General features: G+C 40.8%; 1 protein-coding gene across 1 annotated transcript; it reads right to left on the reverse strand.

Annotated features, from left to right (window-relative positions):
• Positions 1 to 427: 427 nt before the first annotated feature.
• LOC132700817 (U5 small nuclear ribonucleoprotein 200 kDa helicase) lies at positions 428 to 17,711 on the reverse strand. Its single transcript, XM_060668366.1, has 13 exons — positions 17,548 to 17,711; positions 17,324 to 17,487; positions 16,991 to 17,265; positions 16,691 to 16,935; positions 16,390 to 16,636; positions 15,998 to 16,336; positions 12,626 to 13,864; positions 9,535 to 10,834; positions 7,132 to 7,695; positions 4,777 to 5,173; positions 2,440 to 3,106; positions 830 to 1,515; positions 428 to 775 (listed from the first exon to the last, which is right to left on the reverse strand). Exons 1-13 carry the CDS (start codon positions 17,590 to 17,592, stop codon positions 536 to 538), a joined length of 6,408 nt encoding a protein of 2,135 aa, XP_060524349.1. The 5' UTR covers positions 17,593 to 17,711; the 3' UTR covers positions 428 to 535.
• Between the last annotated feature and the right edge of the window lie 206 nt (positions 17,712 to 17,917).

A 17,917-nucleotide genomic window follows, 5' to 3' on the forward strand; every position in this document is an offset into this window, starting at 1 on the left:
AGTGCACTATAAAAAAGTTACTAACAGATTTAGCACCTTACTCTCTAGAAGACTTTTTTCTATAGTGTTTAATTACTGATTAATTAATACAATGTAGGTAAATGAAATTTTTTTTAGAATCTAGCATTTTTTCCTTTTTTAACATCGATTTCCTTTGGTGAAGTAAAATTTATTATTATAATTATTAGGAAAGAGATTGCCTTTATCATCTTTGCGACTCATGTGTGGATTTTTGTGTTTGTTCACGCCGTTTCTTAACAATAACCGTAGTGTCGACAAAATTGATGTTTTTGCCAGGTGGTGAAGATAATTTTTATGTGTATTGTGTTTCATTCTTAAACATTTTTTAAAGTTGGTACTGTGTCGCATTGCTCAGGATCGATTTTTTTTTCGTCGCATTCGGATACTTTCATCGTTGTCACTACGAAAAATAAAACTACAAAAAAACCCTTTCTATACGTTTATTATTGTAAAGTAACTCAAAAAAAAAAAACAACTTTCCTCCACTCGAAACTCACACAGTACTACAATAACACTAATCGGAATCACTAGCGCTCGATTCGTAATCGCCCACGTCAATCGAAAACTTGTACTCCTGATCGCATCCTAAATAGGCGTCGCTCATGAAATACAGGGTGTAGCCGTGATGACCCGGACTGGGCGCGACGAAATCCAACTTAACCCGGGCTTTCTGCTGCAACGTCAGCCTCTTGATGGACAGCAACGAGTTAGTTTTCGGATCTCCTATGACCACCCACCAACCCTCTTCTCGTTTCTGGAAACAAAGTCAAGTCAATACGTCACACCTTGAGACCTGTTTTACGCTTACCTGTGGAAAGAAGGGGGCGATGACCGGTCCATTAACCTCGTCCTCTCTCTCCAATTGGACCGCGATGTGCACCGAGTGTCCGGACCTGATCGCGTCTTTATCCAACACCTCGTAGCTGAGTTCGATGTTGGGATACCTGTTGCAAAACCTGGCGACGTCCGCCATTTCCGAATCGGACAGTCCGAGCAGCTTGGTCCTGTCCTCGTCCTCGAGTTCCATTATATCGAACACCGTTTCGACTCCTTTATCGTGACACCTCTTGATAATTTCGGTCGTAAAATGAGGCAGTTGTTTCAAATAGGAATCTTTGCTCCACATCGCTTGGGTCACCATCTGAGCCAGTTCCATGGCGGCGACCGCAGGCGACAACCACCCGTTCGAGCTCAACACGTCGACGCACGCCTGTATCAGCCGTATCGCTTTGCCCAGTACCACTTCGGTGTCTCCTTGGAGCTCGGCGTTCAGTTGGAGCCGGCACAGGTGCGCTTGCAGCAACAAATTCGTTTTGACGTGCGGATCGTTGAATTTAGGCGAAGTCAACTTGTTGGGCAAGTTTTGGGCGAGCTGACGGAGGATGTTGTCCTCGCGGTGACGCACTGGGATGTCCTCGTATTCGGCGGCCGAGGAAATGATCTCCAACAGGCCGCGGATTTTGGTTTTGTTGTTCAACGACAAACTGAATAGTTCTAAAACGTACGATCGACTATAGGGGGCGCCAATTGTTACATGTAGGGCGGAAATTTTTTCGAGCGCTTTTTTTAACGCAGTTTGTCGAAATACTATTTACAAATTTTCTGGCGAGACATGAGTGAGTCAGAAGATTAGTAAATGGTAAACTATTATTGACTATCTAAGACCCTCCTATGAAATGAACCTGCCATGCAGGAATGAGTGGGCTCAGTTTAAGACTGATCTTATGGGGGCAAGACATCATTGGCATATTGATGAATCCAAAATACATGAAGGCGCTACGGATTGCAATTTATAAGCAGCACCAACAAACGATCTTTGCTTACTCCCCAACATATTAAAAGCGGAAGTACACGTGGTTGAGATCTACGCTGGAAAGGAAGCAATGAGGCAGCACTGAGGGCGTTAAAAACCCCCTCACAATGCGCATCTAAAATTGCAAAAAAAATGTCATGTTAGGGAAAAAGGCAGACACGTCACTACTTGGTCCACATTGGTCCTATATCACGCTAATCGTCAAGGAATGCAGTCAAAGCCTGAATTCTAGCAAGCTGGCCGCCGCGATTACCAGGGTGAGGATCATAAAGTAACAAATTAAATCTTAAAATTATCTTAAAAATATAGACTGAACACTACAGCCTCAAATACTACATGCACAAGGTCGGCTTGGTCAATGACAATGAGCGTCGGCTGTGGGAAGAATGAGTTACTCAAAACTGAGGACCGAAACCGTCAGACTTAAGGATATTTCATAGAATTAGGACTTTGTACATGGATTCAGTCAGATCATCAGCTTGCAGCGTAATACCGGAAGATACGCCACAGACAATAAATCCTTAATCCTATTTCTAATTAAAGTGGAGAGGAGTCCATAAAAATGGTGCTCAATTATTTCACATTCTCAGCTTCTTAACACTTACCGATCGTGGTGTAGTTGATATAGTAGTACGCGGCGATCATTCCCAAATTCAAGGGAACGCAGTCCATGTCGTCCTCGATGCTGATACACTTGGACTGCTCCAAGTCGGACAAAGTGTTCTCCACCAATTCGGATAAGTGGTCGGAGAGGTGCCTATGCGAGACCCCCTGCAAGTTGTAATAGTTCGGATTCTGGGTCAATCTTCTGTAGAGGAACGTCCACGTTAGATAATCGACCGCGTCTTGCTTATTCTCTATAGTTTTGGTCACGATTTCCGCGTTAAAATGGTCGTGGAGCCTGTGGTCGAGATGGCTCTCGACTGGTAACGGATCGCTCAGGAATTTCTTGAAGAAATCCTTCCTCGAACTCTGACACATCAGCACGCACTTGGCGTCGTCGTCTTCGAGGGGCCGGTTAGCCCTGCCCACCATTTGGAGGACGTCGGTGACAGGATACTCTTCGTACGCGTGAATTTTCCCGTTGAAAAACTGCGTGTCCATTATGATGACGAGGTAGGCGAAGATGTTTACTGCCCAGCAGAGGTCTCGCGTGACGACTGCGATTTGAACCGCACCAGAATCGAAAAGTTGCTCGACCAGTCTCAGGTCGCTCGCCGACAAGCCCTCGTGCATGTAAGCTATGCCTTGAGACAGCGTCTCTTTTAACGCCTTCGAGTAGAAAAGAAGAACGATTTGTTTTGACATTGAAGGTGTGTATCAGCAATAGTTGTTATGAGGTCATACACTAATATTACTTTTCACAAAACTTCTAGATTCCTCCTGCGTCGATTTTTGTTGAGTCAAACTTGCTAACATGTTGCCAATCATCCTGATTTACCATTGAATTAGAAACTAACAATAACCTCCCATTCTCAGATATTCTTATCAATAGAAACACTGGGGCATTGTGTTTATAGAAAATCTACGCACACAGACCGATCCAAAATTATCTTAAAATTATCTTTTGTTTACAGAGCCGTAAAACTATCTCAGGCTGAGTCACTGAACCCAGAATGAAAACACTTTACCTCTGCTCTTCTCTCTAATAATTTCCACATTAAAGATAATAAGCGTTCCATTACAAAATACACTTCACCACAACCATCCAATAACAATGAGGCCGAAAGCAATACCACACTTGCCACTGTTGTCCTTCTTTACATTCAAAACATCACTGACCACAGATCAAAAGATCTAAAGAAATATAACGTCAAAACCAGGTTTACCACTTACCCAAAAATCTCTGAAGACAAAATTCCATTTGAACATTACATACATACATTGGAGAGACCGGACGAAAAATATCAACCAGGCTCAAAGAACATGAAAAGTCGTTAAGACTACGATGAATAAACTCATCAGCAGTTGCACAATCACGAAACCGGACATAAAATTTTATTGGACAAAACTAAAATTCTTGCATGTAATCAATTCTTCTACCAACGAAAAGTCCGAGAGTCTATAGAAATCTATAAGCAATTTTACAGTCTTAACCGCGACTCAGGTCTTTACCTGTCACCAATATGGGAATCAGTCATCCGAGACGGTGTTTATGCTTCTCATTTAGCTCCGCCTCCCTCATACAATACATAAGCAGATACAGAGTAAAATGCGAGCCAGTTTCATTCAAGCTCTGAAGAAGTCAACAGGATGATTGGCGAAACATCAGCAAGTTCGATTCAGGAAAAACCGATGCAGGAGGAATAAAGAAGTTTTGTGAAAAGTATTACGACGGCCCATGAAAGTTTCATTGAAAAATGAATAATAATATTAATAATAATTTTTCAAAGGCACTTAAAACATATATTAAAATAGCCGTAAGAATCAAACTTAAAAGTGTAGAAACGCTGAGTGTAAAACGATTGGTCTTCTTTATAAATGTTACCATTCTTCAGAGCTCTAATGTGTCTAGGCAACATTCTACGTGCCTTAATTGCCATAAATTATGTTCCAGGCAATAACATAACTAATGAGGCAAAATACAGTGATGGAACTGTTAATATTTTAAAAAATAGTCCTGCTGTTATGTTCGGGTGAACATTCGAAGGACAAACCAGCACTGGAAATGTCAGACTACAGAAAGACACATTGGATGGGTTCTAGAACGAGCCTATTATCAAACAGATCCTTTAATACCTTACTGCTTCAGAGTAGCACCCTTAAAAAATGGAAAGTGTGAGCGAAAAGGTGTCAAAAAATAGACTTCACTTCTCTTTAAATTTGATTCTCGGTAGTGGTAGCTTCCAAGTGTCCTTAATTGTCCAAAACCTATTAAAACCACCCCTTATGCACTGTACCACCCACACCCCCAGCAACAGAACACAGCAGATAGCACTTACCTTATCCGACATTCTGTCCAAGAAAGGCTTGATGTCCTCCTCGTCCGCGTGGAAAAACTTATCCGATTGGCCCTCCGCAGTGGCGTACGTCAGCAGATCGATGGCCGTCAGTCTCGCTTGTTTCCTGGCCGGTACGAAGACGATGACCGGTTTGTGCGGGCTGTGGCGTACGATCGTATTGTAAACCGGTTTGCCCATCGCTATGAGCCTCGACGCGTTGTGGGTTAGATTGAAACCCTGCACGTGGAGCTCGAGCGGTACCGGTCTCACGCTCGGGTGAAAATTGAACGTCGCGTTCGAATTACACCCGAGCCACTGCGAAACGTCTTTGTAGTCGGCCAACGACGCGCTTAACGCGACTATCCGGATCGGTTTCTCGATTTGCGACGATATGTACCTGAAATTTTTGTTTTTATTGCGCATACGCATTTTCGACGCTTTTTTTACACTCCTACAGACCGTGACGCACCCGCCTTTGAAATAGGCAATCCAAATCAAAATGTATGGTCATTTTAGAATATTTCGCGCACCCTGTCTAATAGTCGAATCCCAAACCCAAAATGGTAGTTTTCCATCAGATATCTCGGTACAATATGCGAAATTTGTAAATATGAAAACTGAATATTTCGACTGCAAGCCAAATCGAAGCCTTCGTCAAGATTTTTCAGTTACAGCATCTGAAAGCCATAAATTTCGGGAATTATTGGTTTCTTGCTCGTAACCGACCAAACCTGTACGTTTTTGAAAAAATCGTTAAGAGGAAAACTTATCTCGTGCATTCTCTTTCAAGAATTTTTTCGATCAAATTTACAGTTTTCGAAAAAACAACACGCCTGTGCTCAAGGAAAAAAAAAACAATGAATTTTTTTAAATCCTCCTAGATTTCACATCCCTCACAGTTTCGATTGCTTCCACCTGGGGAGCAAACTCTACCCTCCTGCAGAATTTCAAGTCGATATCTTTAAATTTTGGACAGTTTTAATGTTTTCTAGCGATTTTCGAAAAAAATCTCAAAATCGTCAATAAGAGAGCCATTTTTTACTAGGTTCTGTGGCCCGTGCAGAATTAAAAGGTGTCAAACTTTCAAGTTTCATTCTAAAACTGAAAGTTATCGCTTTTTTGAAATATCTCGGAGAACAGAGAAACACACCAAAAACAATTCAATGTCAATAATTCGGACCGAGGTTTCAATTGCATTTTTAATCCGGATCTGTGTTTTTAAGCGTCTACTGAATTTAAATATGTTAAATAGCTTGCTAAATTTGGCCGGGGATTCACATAAGCATGGTTTATATGTAACATATGGCGTCTAAAGGTTAATTGCATAAGTGTTTAGTTATTGGTTTTAACAAGGTACATACATATTAAAAGAAAACATATTACACTAACAATAAAACAAAAGTTTTATATATTAGAACGACTAATTCCTGGTCAAAATTGAAAAGTATGGGCAAATCAGTAGGGTGTATGAACATCAACAGATTCAGATATAAAAAAGAACCAAGAATTATTATTATTATTTTTACGGACTACACACAATGATTGAGACATATTTTATGTTTTACACTAAAACCTACACAAGGGCTAGTGGAGGGTGGATTTCTAATATCAGAAAAAGGCATTGTCTACGTGCTTTAAAAGTGTACGTAAATAAGATAAAACAATTCAAACTTACAGGAGAAGACTGCACCAGGGGGTAAAATAAGCAAAGATCGCGTTAGTTAGGCTGTTAGTTGGAAAGCTTTCAAAAATGCGAACATACCTGTTGAATATTAATAACCTGCCAATGCATGGATGTCTACAGCAATTTTTGTACATTGGTTTCATCACTCTTTTAGTCAAGTAAAAGTTATTTAAGAAACCTCAATTTGCTTGAAAGAGCCTTGCAAATTGTCGATAAGGATAGGCAATTATACAACACTTTTGCTGCCTATTTTAACCCATATTTTATCTAATAGCCAAGAAAATTTGAACGATACTATATGTCTACTATGCAATATTTGGGAAAAAGTCTTTTGAATTGTGAATTGCGACTATTATCTGCCTTCTTCTGATAAAGAAGTAAAAAGTAAAAAACGTTTATGCTAATTTTGATTTTTTTTTTGTTACTTGTTTTTTGTTAATTAGATTTGTTACTGGAAGACATAGATGGTGCTGCTGATGAACAACATGGGAGTGACAATGAAGATACAAAATTAAATGATACAAACAACACTGATGCGCGAGTTTTACTGTGTGCACAAAGTGGACTGAAGAAAATAACATTCCACTAAATGATGTTCTTGTACTTCAAAGATGGAAATAAACAACATCGTTCCATATCGCGGCCACGCCCCCAAAATTTGCGTTACTAACCTCATTCTGGAACAAACTACCTCGATGACAGGACCGTCCTCCCCGCCGATCAAATGCAATTCGTCGACTATAAAGAGGTTGATATTCTGGACGTTCTTCCGCTGCTTCCAACGTCTGGATAGCACGTCCCACTTTTCCGCGGTGGTGATGATCACCTGACCTTTGGCGAGTAGTTTCAAATCGGTACCCGTCTCACCCGTCAACAGCACCACCTTTTTGCCCAACGTCTGACCGAACTTGTTGTGCCAATCGGCAAATATCAACTCCGCCAACGCGTCCTTGGGCACCAAATACACGCACCTTCCGTCGGGGTTCTTGTCGAACAGGCGCAGAATCGCGAACTCCGCTATGGTCGTTTTGCCGGAGCCGGTCGGCGCTCCGACGAAGATATTGTCGTCCCCGTTGTACACCGAGTTGAATACCTGGGTCTGGATGGGGTTGAACTGGGGGAACTTATCGCCGTAAAGAGATTCGTATTTTTCGTTCCTCAGGGCCGTTATGGGAAGCGGTTGCAGGTCCAGTAACTCCGTCGGTGGGAAGTTCTTTTCGGGAAGGATGAGGTGCCTAGAAATGGTCAGCTCTAGAGCCAGTGCAAAGGTTGCGCTGCCTAATGGTGACTGGCTCTTACACCTTAAGACCTTAAGATTATAGGTCCTGAGAAACTGAAAGCCGGGGACAAAGGGGGCACCTTGCTATCTATTACAGGCGGGAATCAGGAAATCCTCTCTATAAGAACCGAGAGTATTGAGGCTGATCCTTTCATACATCATGCAGAATGAAGATCCCTATAACGGACGACTAGCTTTGTAAAAATGTAAATATGCTTGTACCTCACAGGTCTGGTACACGGATACGTGCAAAACAGATACAGGGACAGAAGCTAGTGAATATGCCCGCTCTCCTGGAGTACTAGGATATATGTGACTCTCGGGATCTACCCCCAGTGTATTTTAAACATAGATTTATGGTATTGAGAGCAACGAGATGCCTACCAGGAAGTGTGCTGAAGTGCTTTCGGCACTTGGAGAGTTCATCGGGATTGAGGCAGTCAAGGGTTCTAAGTGAAACCAAAAGTGGGCTTTCAGTCTCTGTCGCGCACTACTACGAACGCTGCTGTGAACCCTATTTAAACTCCCAATGAAAGAGATAATGCACTTTCTTGAGAGGACAGAGCTGATCTAGGGGAGGGAGTGAAGATGTATGGTCTTAACAGATCGAAAGGTTTGAGGTAGTTAATAAAACTTTAATTAGTATTAAATCTAACGCTCATGGCTAAGACAGCATTAATATAAAAATAATTCTTTTGACTACTTCACATTTAGTGTCTGCTGACCGGGATTTTTCCGGACACATGGAAGCAAGCTGAAGTTATACCCGTTCCAAAGAAAGAGTGTCCAAATAGCATTAACAATTTTAGACCACTCAGTTTGCTGCCAACCATCTACAAAGATAATTGAAAAAATTGCAGCTAAACAACTTCGTCATTTCCTATGCGATAACAAGATCCTCCCAGACACTCAATCTGGGTTTCGACATCTTCACAGCACTACTTCTGCCTTGCTTCACGTTACTGGTGATTTATTGAGAGCAGCGAATTCTAAATTAAACTCTTGTCTCATACTCCTGGACTACAGCAAAGCGCTCGACACCTTGGATCATTTCCTTCCACTAGCTAAATTGGAATTCTTCGGGATAAAAGTTACTGCTCTTTCTTCCTTTAAAAATTTTCTTGGTCAGAGAGACCAAAGGGTAGTTATAGGACATACTCATTCGGATGCTATTGCTTTGGAGAAGGGTGGTCCCAGGGGAGTATTCTGAGACCCATTCTGTTCTCAGTTTATACAGCTGACTTCTCTACTTTTCTTAAATTTTGTAAATCTCATCAATACGCCGATGATACTCAGTTATATCTTTTGTTGCTAGTGAAGCTTTAAATGCCGCTACTAAAATAAATTTAGATCTAAAAATAATTGCGGAGGTATCTGCACAAACCGCAGATGTTATTATTTGGAAATAAAAGTTAAGATATTGTAAAAAACGTCTCTTTTAAAATTACACTAAATGATGAGATTATCTCTCCTTCTTCAGACGGGTATAAAAATTTAGTAAAAATTTGGTGGTGACTTGCGGTTTTCTAAGTAAATTCTTCTATAAGTTAAGGACATTGTATATTCATAAACATTTTGTCAGTTAAATTATTTAATGAAATTCTTTATGCTATAATTATGACAATTATGGTGTTGGTGCTGTGCGAATGTCGCCACTCTTGTATTGTTACTTATATTGTAATATTTTGATTTTCAATAAAGACAGTTTATTATTATTATTACTATTAATTGCAGCGCCCTGATTATTAGAAACCATTGGAGATAGAATAAGAACTATTAACGAATAAATACTTACTTGAAAGATACCGGCAACTGAGTCTCAGCACCGATCCATCTGTCCGACACGATCCTCAGGAAGTAATGAGGCGCCAGCGGTTCGAAAATGGGCACGTAAAACTTAACCAGGTGCTCGTCCTGACAGTACTTTGCCTTCAGGAAGAAAAACTCGTGGTGAAGCACGACCTCCGAGTCCACGTCCTCGACGAAGATCCAAAAGGCTTCAGCGTTGCCGTGGAGGCGGTCGTCCCATTGGAAATCCGGCGTGATGGTCAGCTCGACCTTGAGCATCGACCTCGTGATCGGCTGGATGTGAGTGGACAGCTCGAGCTTCGGGAACTGATGGATGTATTTGTGAATCGTTTTGCCCAATTTCGGTACCCTAATCAGTTCACCGATCTCGTTGGGGCCTAAGTCATACAACCTTTCCCACGGGAAATACTTTTTCTCGATCTTTTTGATGATTTCCTCGGGCATTTTTTTGAACTGCCTCAGCGGCGACATCGACTGCCACATCCTTTTGTCGACCATCTTGCATAAGGTCAACACTTTCTCCGCCAGCTGGGCCCATCCTCGATGAAGGACGATTTCAAAAATGGCCCTTATCAGACGCGATGCGGACTGCGTGACGTACACCATGTCCGACATCAACGCGAAACTTTCCAGCTTCAGCTGGGAAATGTACGCCTGCAGCAGCACGTTGACTTTTGCGCTGGGTTCCTCAATACTCTCTTTTATCGGTATCGGTACCCGTTCCATCAACTTCTGCAATTCACCAGGCTCTCCTTCTCTAACGGCGATGTTTTTAAATTCGCCGGACAGGGAGAACACCCTGAAAAGATCGATGTCGCTCAAATACGGTTTCAGCAACTGGTTGTACGTCAACATGGTCTCGTGGGTGCAGTAGTACTGGGACGCGATGCGGCCCAGTTCGGTACTCTGGAACTGCTCCGATTTTCTGTCGTATTTGACCAAACCGCTTCTGTCTAGGTGCAGGGCCGCGGTATGAACCAGATCGGCGCGGTGCTGTTCCAACCGTGGATCCTCTTTCTTCTGGTCGTGCGATATGCCGTACAGGGTAGGCTGACGCATCATTCTGATGTAGAGATATGTGTAGCCGAGCCAGGCTACCGCGTCTTTTACGTTTTGAACGGTTCCGAGGACTATCTCAGCGTTGAGCATGTCCGGTAACCTGGGTATTAGCTGGGACTCGATCGGGAGCTGCTGGTTTAGGAGCGACAGGTAGTATTGCAGCTCGCTGTGATTGGTTATGAGGATACCCTCGCCTTTGGTGTCGTATTGGGGTCTGCCGGCTCTACCTGCGATTGGTAGATGAAGCAAGGTTAGAGTGCTGGTATTGGAAGGTGACCGATGGGGGTTCCAGAAGTCAGAATCGAGGTATGGTATAGTGTGCACACAGACCTATCGAAATCGAGCCGGGCTATTGTTCAAGGTGTGAAAACAAAAACTGTGTTGGTTAACACTTGCTCTCTCTAAAGAACTCGCGTTTTCAGGTGCTTTCAATATTACTCGTGTGAAAAATCACTTTTTAAATACAGGTAGATACATAGCCGCGCAACATTTCATTTAATCAGCAATGGGATTGTAAAATTAACGGGTCAAATTTGTTTGTGTCAATTGACCGAAATAATTTTTAAAATACTCGCTGTCGGGTCGTCCTAAGAACCAAATAGAGTCGATGTTATTATAGAGTCGATGTTATTATTGGGATTCCTTGAATCGCTAAGTATCGTATTCGGAGGGTTATAAACGCATTATAATTTATTATAAAATACATATTGTTATTAAATAATGATAGAGTAACACTCTACAATTGCAAGATGTTATTTAAAACATTTTTTGACTAGCCAATTAATTAGTTCCACCATAATTTAGGTGATAATAAATTCAAATATAGAAAATTTTAAGTTGTGTAAATAGCTTTAGATTGTTGATTTTTTTTAGGTGCAAGATGTCTACGTCCTGGAAGTAAATATATATTTTAAAATTTGTCTTTAAATCATAATAAAAATGTTCTCTATTTTATTTTTAAACATATTTGATAAATAGGGTGTTTAACTTCTATTTAAATTAAAATTAAATTTAACATTTTTACAGTACAAAAAGGGTAAGGGTTGTGGAATTGTTAAATTTTTCTGTGTCAATTGGCCGATCAATTGATCACTGAATTGACCGAAATAATTTTTAAAATACCATTAAATTTATATTTATTTATATTGTGCGTTACGTCGCTGTCGCGTCGTACTGAGAACCAAATGGAGTCGATATTATTATTATTGAATCGCTAAGTATCGTATGCGGATGTCCCTTGAAGGAAAATTGGACATAACAAAAGCATAAAAAGTTATTGTAAAATACGTATTATTATTAAATAATGATAGATAACCATCTACAATTGTAAGATATTATTTAAAACATTTTGATCGAACACTACTAAAAGAAACAATTACTTAAACTAAAAAATTGTATTGTATTGTACAGTTACTGATCAGAATTTCTATGCTATGCTTGGCATTTCTTAGCACCGAAATTTGTAATTAACGAGAAGTCAACAGGTAAGTAAATAAGTACAACATTTGTATGACAAAAATGTTTCAAACAATTTGCAGTTTTTATAAATTGATGCAATTTTAAAAAATGGTCAGTTGTTTTTTTTATGTACATATTTGGACTATTGAAAGCCCTTGTGTTGCTCTCAAAGGACACAAAATCTAATACAATACAATAAAACATGGTATCAAAAAACTAAACGGCAAGCTGTTAATTATTGTTTATTAATATTTAATATTAATATTAAAAGCACTTTCGAAAATATTATTCCTTCAATATTACAGCATAAACTAATTTTGCATTGAAACATAGTTTAGTTCATAAAAAAAAACTAAAATGACGCCGACGTAGAAAAGACCCAAATAAAGCCGTGCCACATACCATTTTGGATATATTTACGTGGACATTTTGTCAATATTTATTTACTGTTTTATTATTTCATTATTTTTCATTTGTCCATGTTGACTTATTTATTTATTTTGCGGTGTGTGACACCACGTTACGTTCAATTTTATGAAACTCTTATAAGCTCGACTCACCCAACATCTGCAGAACGTCGAGCGCCCCTAACTCCACCCATCTGCCTTTGGTCGGGTCGTAGATCTGCGTGCCCTTAATGATAACCGTGTGCGCGGGCAAATTAACGCCCCACGCGAGCGTCGCCGTCGACACCAGCACTTGGATATGCCTGTCGGCGAATAAATCTTCCACGAGGGTTCGATCCACCCTCGTCATACCGGCGTGGTGGATAGCGAAACCGTACGGCAACAGATCTTTCAGCTCGTGGTTCTTCACCTGTTCCGCTTCCGTGCGCAGCACCTCCATCGAAGCGGAACCTTCTTTCAGGAACTGACCGAGCGTGTCCTTCTCGAGACACATGTCCCTAATAGCCCGGGCCGTCTTCCCGGTTTCGTTGCGCGAATGTACGAAAATCAGCACCTGGTTGCGGCCTGCGTGCTCCATCGTCTTCTCGTACACGATCTCGTTCATGATCTGGCAACGTTTCGTCGCTTTTTTCTCCGTCACCCCGATGTACTGTTGCTCTAACGCGACCGGTCTGAAGCTGTTGTCGAAATAGTAGAGCCCGACGCTAGGGTCGACCTTCAAGAAGGTCGCGACGTCTTTGTAGTTGGGCAGCGTCGCCGACAGGCCGACCAAACGCACGTCCTCTTGCGTGGACTCGATGGTGCGCAGGGTGCGCGCGACCAGAGCCTCGAGCACCGCCCCTCTCTCGTCGTGCAACAAGTGAATCTCGTCGATGATGATCAACCTTACCAGAGAGGTGAAGGTTTTCTCGCCACCCTTTCTCGTGATGATATCCCATTTCTCCGGGGTGCACACTATCACTTGGGCCTCGGCGATCTGTTCCCTGGTCAGTTGGTGATCGCCGGTCAACTCGTGCACCGTGATATTGTAACTGGCCAGACGTTTGCCGAAATTGCCGACCATCTCCTGGACGAGCGACCGCATCGGAGCGATGTAGATGATTTTGAAGGAGCTCGCGTTGATGGTGCCGTCCGGGTTGATGTGTTTGCCGATTTCGCGCATCATGCAGAGAAGCGCGACGTTGGTTTTGCCGGCGCCGGTCGGCGCACAGAGCAAAAGGTTTTCGTCGCTGTCTAGGGCGGTTTTGCAAAGACGACTTTGGATGCGGTTCAAACTTTTGAAACCGTCGAATACAGGTTGCACGTATTTGGGCAGTTGGTCGACGGGTTGGAGTTTTTCGTTTTCGGCGAACGGTTCGGCTTTGAGGGCGGGCACGTGCACCTCCTCGTACCCTTGAATAAGAATGCTTTTCAGAGCTAGACTAACGCTACACTACAGTAAGAAATACAGTAAGATATGTAGCTGTGGTACAAGTAGAAGTTAATAAATGTGGACTGATTTCAAAGTAATGCAAATATTTTGACGGTTGAGACAATGTTGCCAATGCTGCACATCACCGACGTTTCCTACTATACACAGAATAATACTTTTAAGTACTCAAAAGCACAGGTGAATTAATTTACTATAAGTTAACGAAACGTCTTGCTATATATTTCGTGAAACTGTATAGAATAACAAATAGTTCCTTTTTAACAATAGCTATATGGTTTGCGATAAATTTCTTTTTTTAATGTAAGCAGTTGGTTATTTTTAAGGAGAAAAGCAACTTTCTTAAAGTGAAAAGGCGTTTTTCCATATTAATATTACCAAAACTGATAGCAAAAATGCCGCAATCTCGTGAAGTTTGCAACGATTGAATTCCGAAGTGTCATTTCATGTGAATGTAAACAAATAGTCAACTTGTTTCATAGGCAGGTACAATATTCGTGCTTAGTGATATATATTACAGTATTATGTTATTGCTCCTCTCAGCAATCAGTTTCTCCCCCTTTACAAAGTTACCATTCATATTTAGGCAACTTAACTTATGCTATCTCTTTAAGTTGGACATCTGCGGGTGACTAGAATAGCATTAGTAAGTGCAACAAATATTTTATTAGGCGCTTTTACTCACTTGCTGAACTTTTGCAATGAATGCAAGCCATACTTGCACAACCTTTACGTTGTTGTTCCATAAGGAAAGCTTTTGAGAAACAAAAACGTGAAGATATCAGCTGTAAGCCTCTAATACAAACCATGACTTCGCCTGGTTAGGAGATCGTTTGAAAATATTTACAGAATGCTTGAAACTTTAAAATATTTTTTAGTTTTAAGAACACTGTTTTTAGACTTAACTATATGATTCGATTGATGAAAAAAAATGTTAAAGTTCCCACTGTCCATGGACCAGAGTTAGTGGATTTATATTATGCGAAGAGGAACAGACAAATCAATACCCGAAGCCGTAAGTATTAACTCCGCCCCCCAAAAATTATGAAATGAAAAGCTCTTGTTAGCCCACTAGTGATAGAATGTGCCCTATCGTGTGGCAGAGACATGCCAATTTATTTTTATACAAGTTAAACACAGGCTCTGAAAAAGCAAAACATGAAAATATAAATAAAATACAATGAGAATTTTAAGGGAAAAAGCACTCATTTTCAATTTTAATAAGGAAAGTAGAATCCCGGTTGTTTTAATTCACGGAATGAATCCTAAATACATTTTAATTTCTACATGTTATAAAGTAATGTATTTTTTCTACTCCCGATCTGGGGGCGAGAAGCGTCACTTTACCACGTCAGTTTCGTTTCCCATGAATCCGAGCCACTTCGGACATTTCCGGGATTTTACCGCACGGATTTGGGAGCAATCGGATGTTTTCGGAGATATTTCCCACGCTTTGAATTTTGACGTTTGTTAAGCGAATGTGTTCGTGCTGTCTTGCGAAACTGTACCAAAAAACTAATGGCCGTAGAAAAAGTATAGTATGCAACAGGTTCGGTAAACTTTTTAATTACTTACTCGTTTATTAAAAACTCGCTCCCCTGCGCTACCCTCGTGTCAAATAAACTCGTGAGTCAAATCCCGTTTACCGCACTTGTTACATAATACACTGTTATTCTTTATATTTTTTTACTGCATACTCTTTTTTAATTATTCCTGGTGCCTCGATTTTCCCCATTGAGAATGATGCTCGAAAACTCACCAATCTTTTTTTCCTTTTTGCAGATGAATATAAATAACCAAAAAACATACAAATTTTAATTTAAAAATATTCATAAAAATGGACTGAAACATTTTTGAAAATGTCCCACATTGTGTATACATCCCACAAAAAGTAATTCTTAATTGTTGAAATAGCTCACTTAAAAAAGCGGGGAAGTAGCAAAACATCGTAAATGGCGTCATACGAAAGTAAATAATTATCAAAACTCAAACGTAGCAGCGAATTAAGGATCAGCTATTTGTGTTAACGCCAAAATAGCCTTAAAACAAATTCAAAAATCGATTTAAATTGTCATATTAACGTAAATACCTCTTACCTTTTCGTTGCTTCCTAAAAGACCCGTCTGGCAATTGACACCTTTTGTTTGCCATATAGTGCGACCCCTGGGAGAACACCAAGTCCTCGAAATCGATCAGTTTCCGGTTACCGGACACTTTCTTTTTATCGGAGTCGCCCAAATTGTACTCTTCGTCGTCGCCGTGCTTGCGTTTTCGCGATCGGTGCGCCGTTTCCTCGCCGCCATTTTCTTCCTCGCCTTTGCCCGTCTCAAGCTGTTTTAAAATACGACTGAGCGCAGAATCCTCTGACATTTTATCCTTGATTATCTGACGTTCCGTCTCGCTCTGCGATTTCGCCAATAGTGTACAATATAAAACTACAATTAAAATGGTAAGGCCCTGAAATTGCACTTCCAGAAAAAAAACTTACTCATTTTTCGATTTTTTTTCAGCTGTTTGATAAAATCGAAGCAATCATAACCCAACAACAAAACGAGCTGGTTTTCAAACTCTCTGTCGTCGTTAGCGTCGCGTAACACGTTTAACACTTCGGCTGCCTTCGCTTGAGACACCATCGCATCATCATATATCTTAGATAATTTCCTCTGCAGCCAATAAGCGTCAATATCCATCGGATGAAGGGCTTTCTCCTTCTTCATTTCATCCACATTGCCCAGCTAGAATATTACAATGATGTAACACTAATTTAATAAAAAAAATTAACTCTTTACATTTTCTGCATGGATAGCTCCGTCTTCTCTGGCTTCCTCCCCCTCCTCATCATCAATATCCTCTCGGACTTCCCCATACATATCTTCATCATCTTCTTCTTCAGATTCTTCAAACTGCACATTAATGCCATAAGTTTCATCAATATTCTCTTCTCCGGTGTTGCTCTTCAATTCGTCAGAGCCAAAATCGGTGATCTTTTTACCCAAATTTACTAAAAGGGCGAACCTCTCTTCAGCAATTGGACCTGCAAAGTTAATCATTAAGTTTCCACATTTTGCAATGCTACTCGACGTTTTTACCAAGCAATTGTTCAGTTTCCTTCTTCTTCTCCCTCTCTTTTAACTTATCATTCTTCAAAACTGACAAAACTTCATCGGCGGCTCCACAAATTATATCCCTGGGTTGATCCCCTAAAGCTTCTTGCAGAAAACTTAAAAGCACTTCGTAAGTTTGTCTAGTTTCTTGCGTTTTTGGCCTGTATATAATTCCCACCATTTCATCAACCCCTTCTGACAGCAATGTTGCTCCTCTCATTCTCGCAAAATCATATTGGGCTTCGTCCCTTTTTTGTCGCCTAAAGCACACGAGGTGATGAATGATACAAAATTTTAAGGTATAAGTTAAATACATACTTTACTTTACGTTCCTCAGCTTTTCCTGGGCGAGTTCGCTGCGCCCTATCTCCCATTCTTGTACTTGACAATTTGCCCACGAGGGACATAACTTCTCCGGTCGCCTCATCTCGACTTCGTCTTTCGATAAGGCGTACATCCGCTTGGAGTACAAGATTGGAGTTCTAAAAAATAAAAGGACGCTTACTTTATACTATCGAGGAAACTGGCTTAATGCCACTTACAGCCTTATACTCGTATTGCAACTGCCTCGCTGCAGCATCCGCCATGCTTTTCGATGCGGATTTGCTTAAATTAGTGGAATTGCAAGCAGATTTTCGAAAAACAAACGCTAACGATTAACTTAACCTCAACCTATCAGTAGAGTTTGGTTAGGTTAAAAAAAATCTAGTGCCTTGTTCTTAAAAAATGCATCTAAGCCCAGCGGCCATACCAAAATTTAATTGACAAGTAAATTAAAAAAAAAACTCTGTTGCGTCATCAATTTAAGCACCGCCTTTACTTAACAACGGTATTCAAGGGCTTAAATTGATCTGTCGTTTCATTGGTCCACGTATACCGCTTAATGTTATTCAGAAATGTGAATATGACGCG

Source organism: Cylas formicarius, unplaced genomic scaffold, assembly GCF_029955315.1.
Source record: "Cylas formicarius isolate icCylForm1 unplaced genomic scaffold, icCylForm1.1 PGA_scaffold_4__25_contigs__length_36172078, whole genome shotgun sequence".
In the NCBI taxonomy this organism is placed as follows: Eukaryota; Metazoa; Arthropoda; class Insecta; order Coleoptera; family Brentidae; genus Cylas; species Cylas formicarius.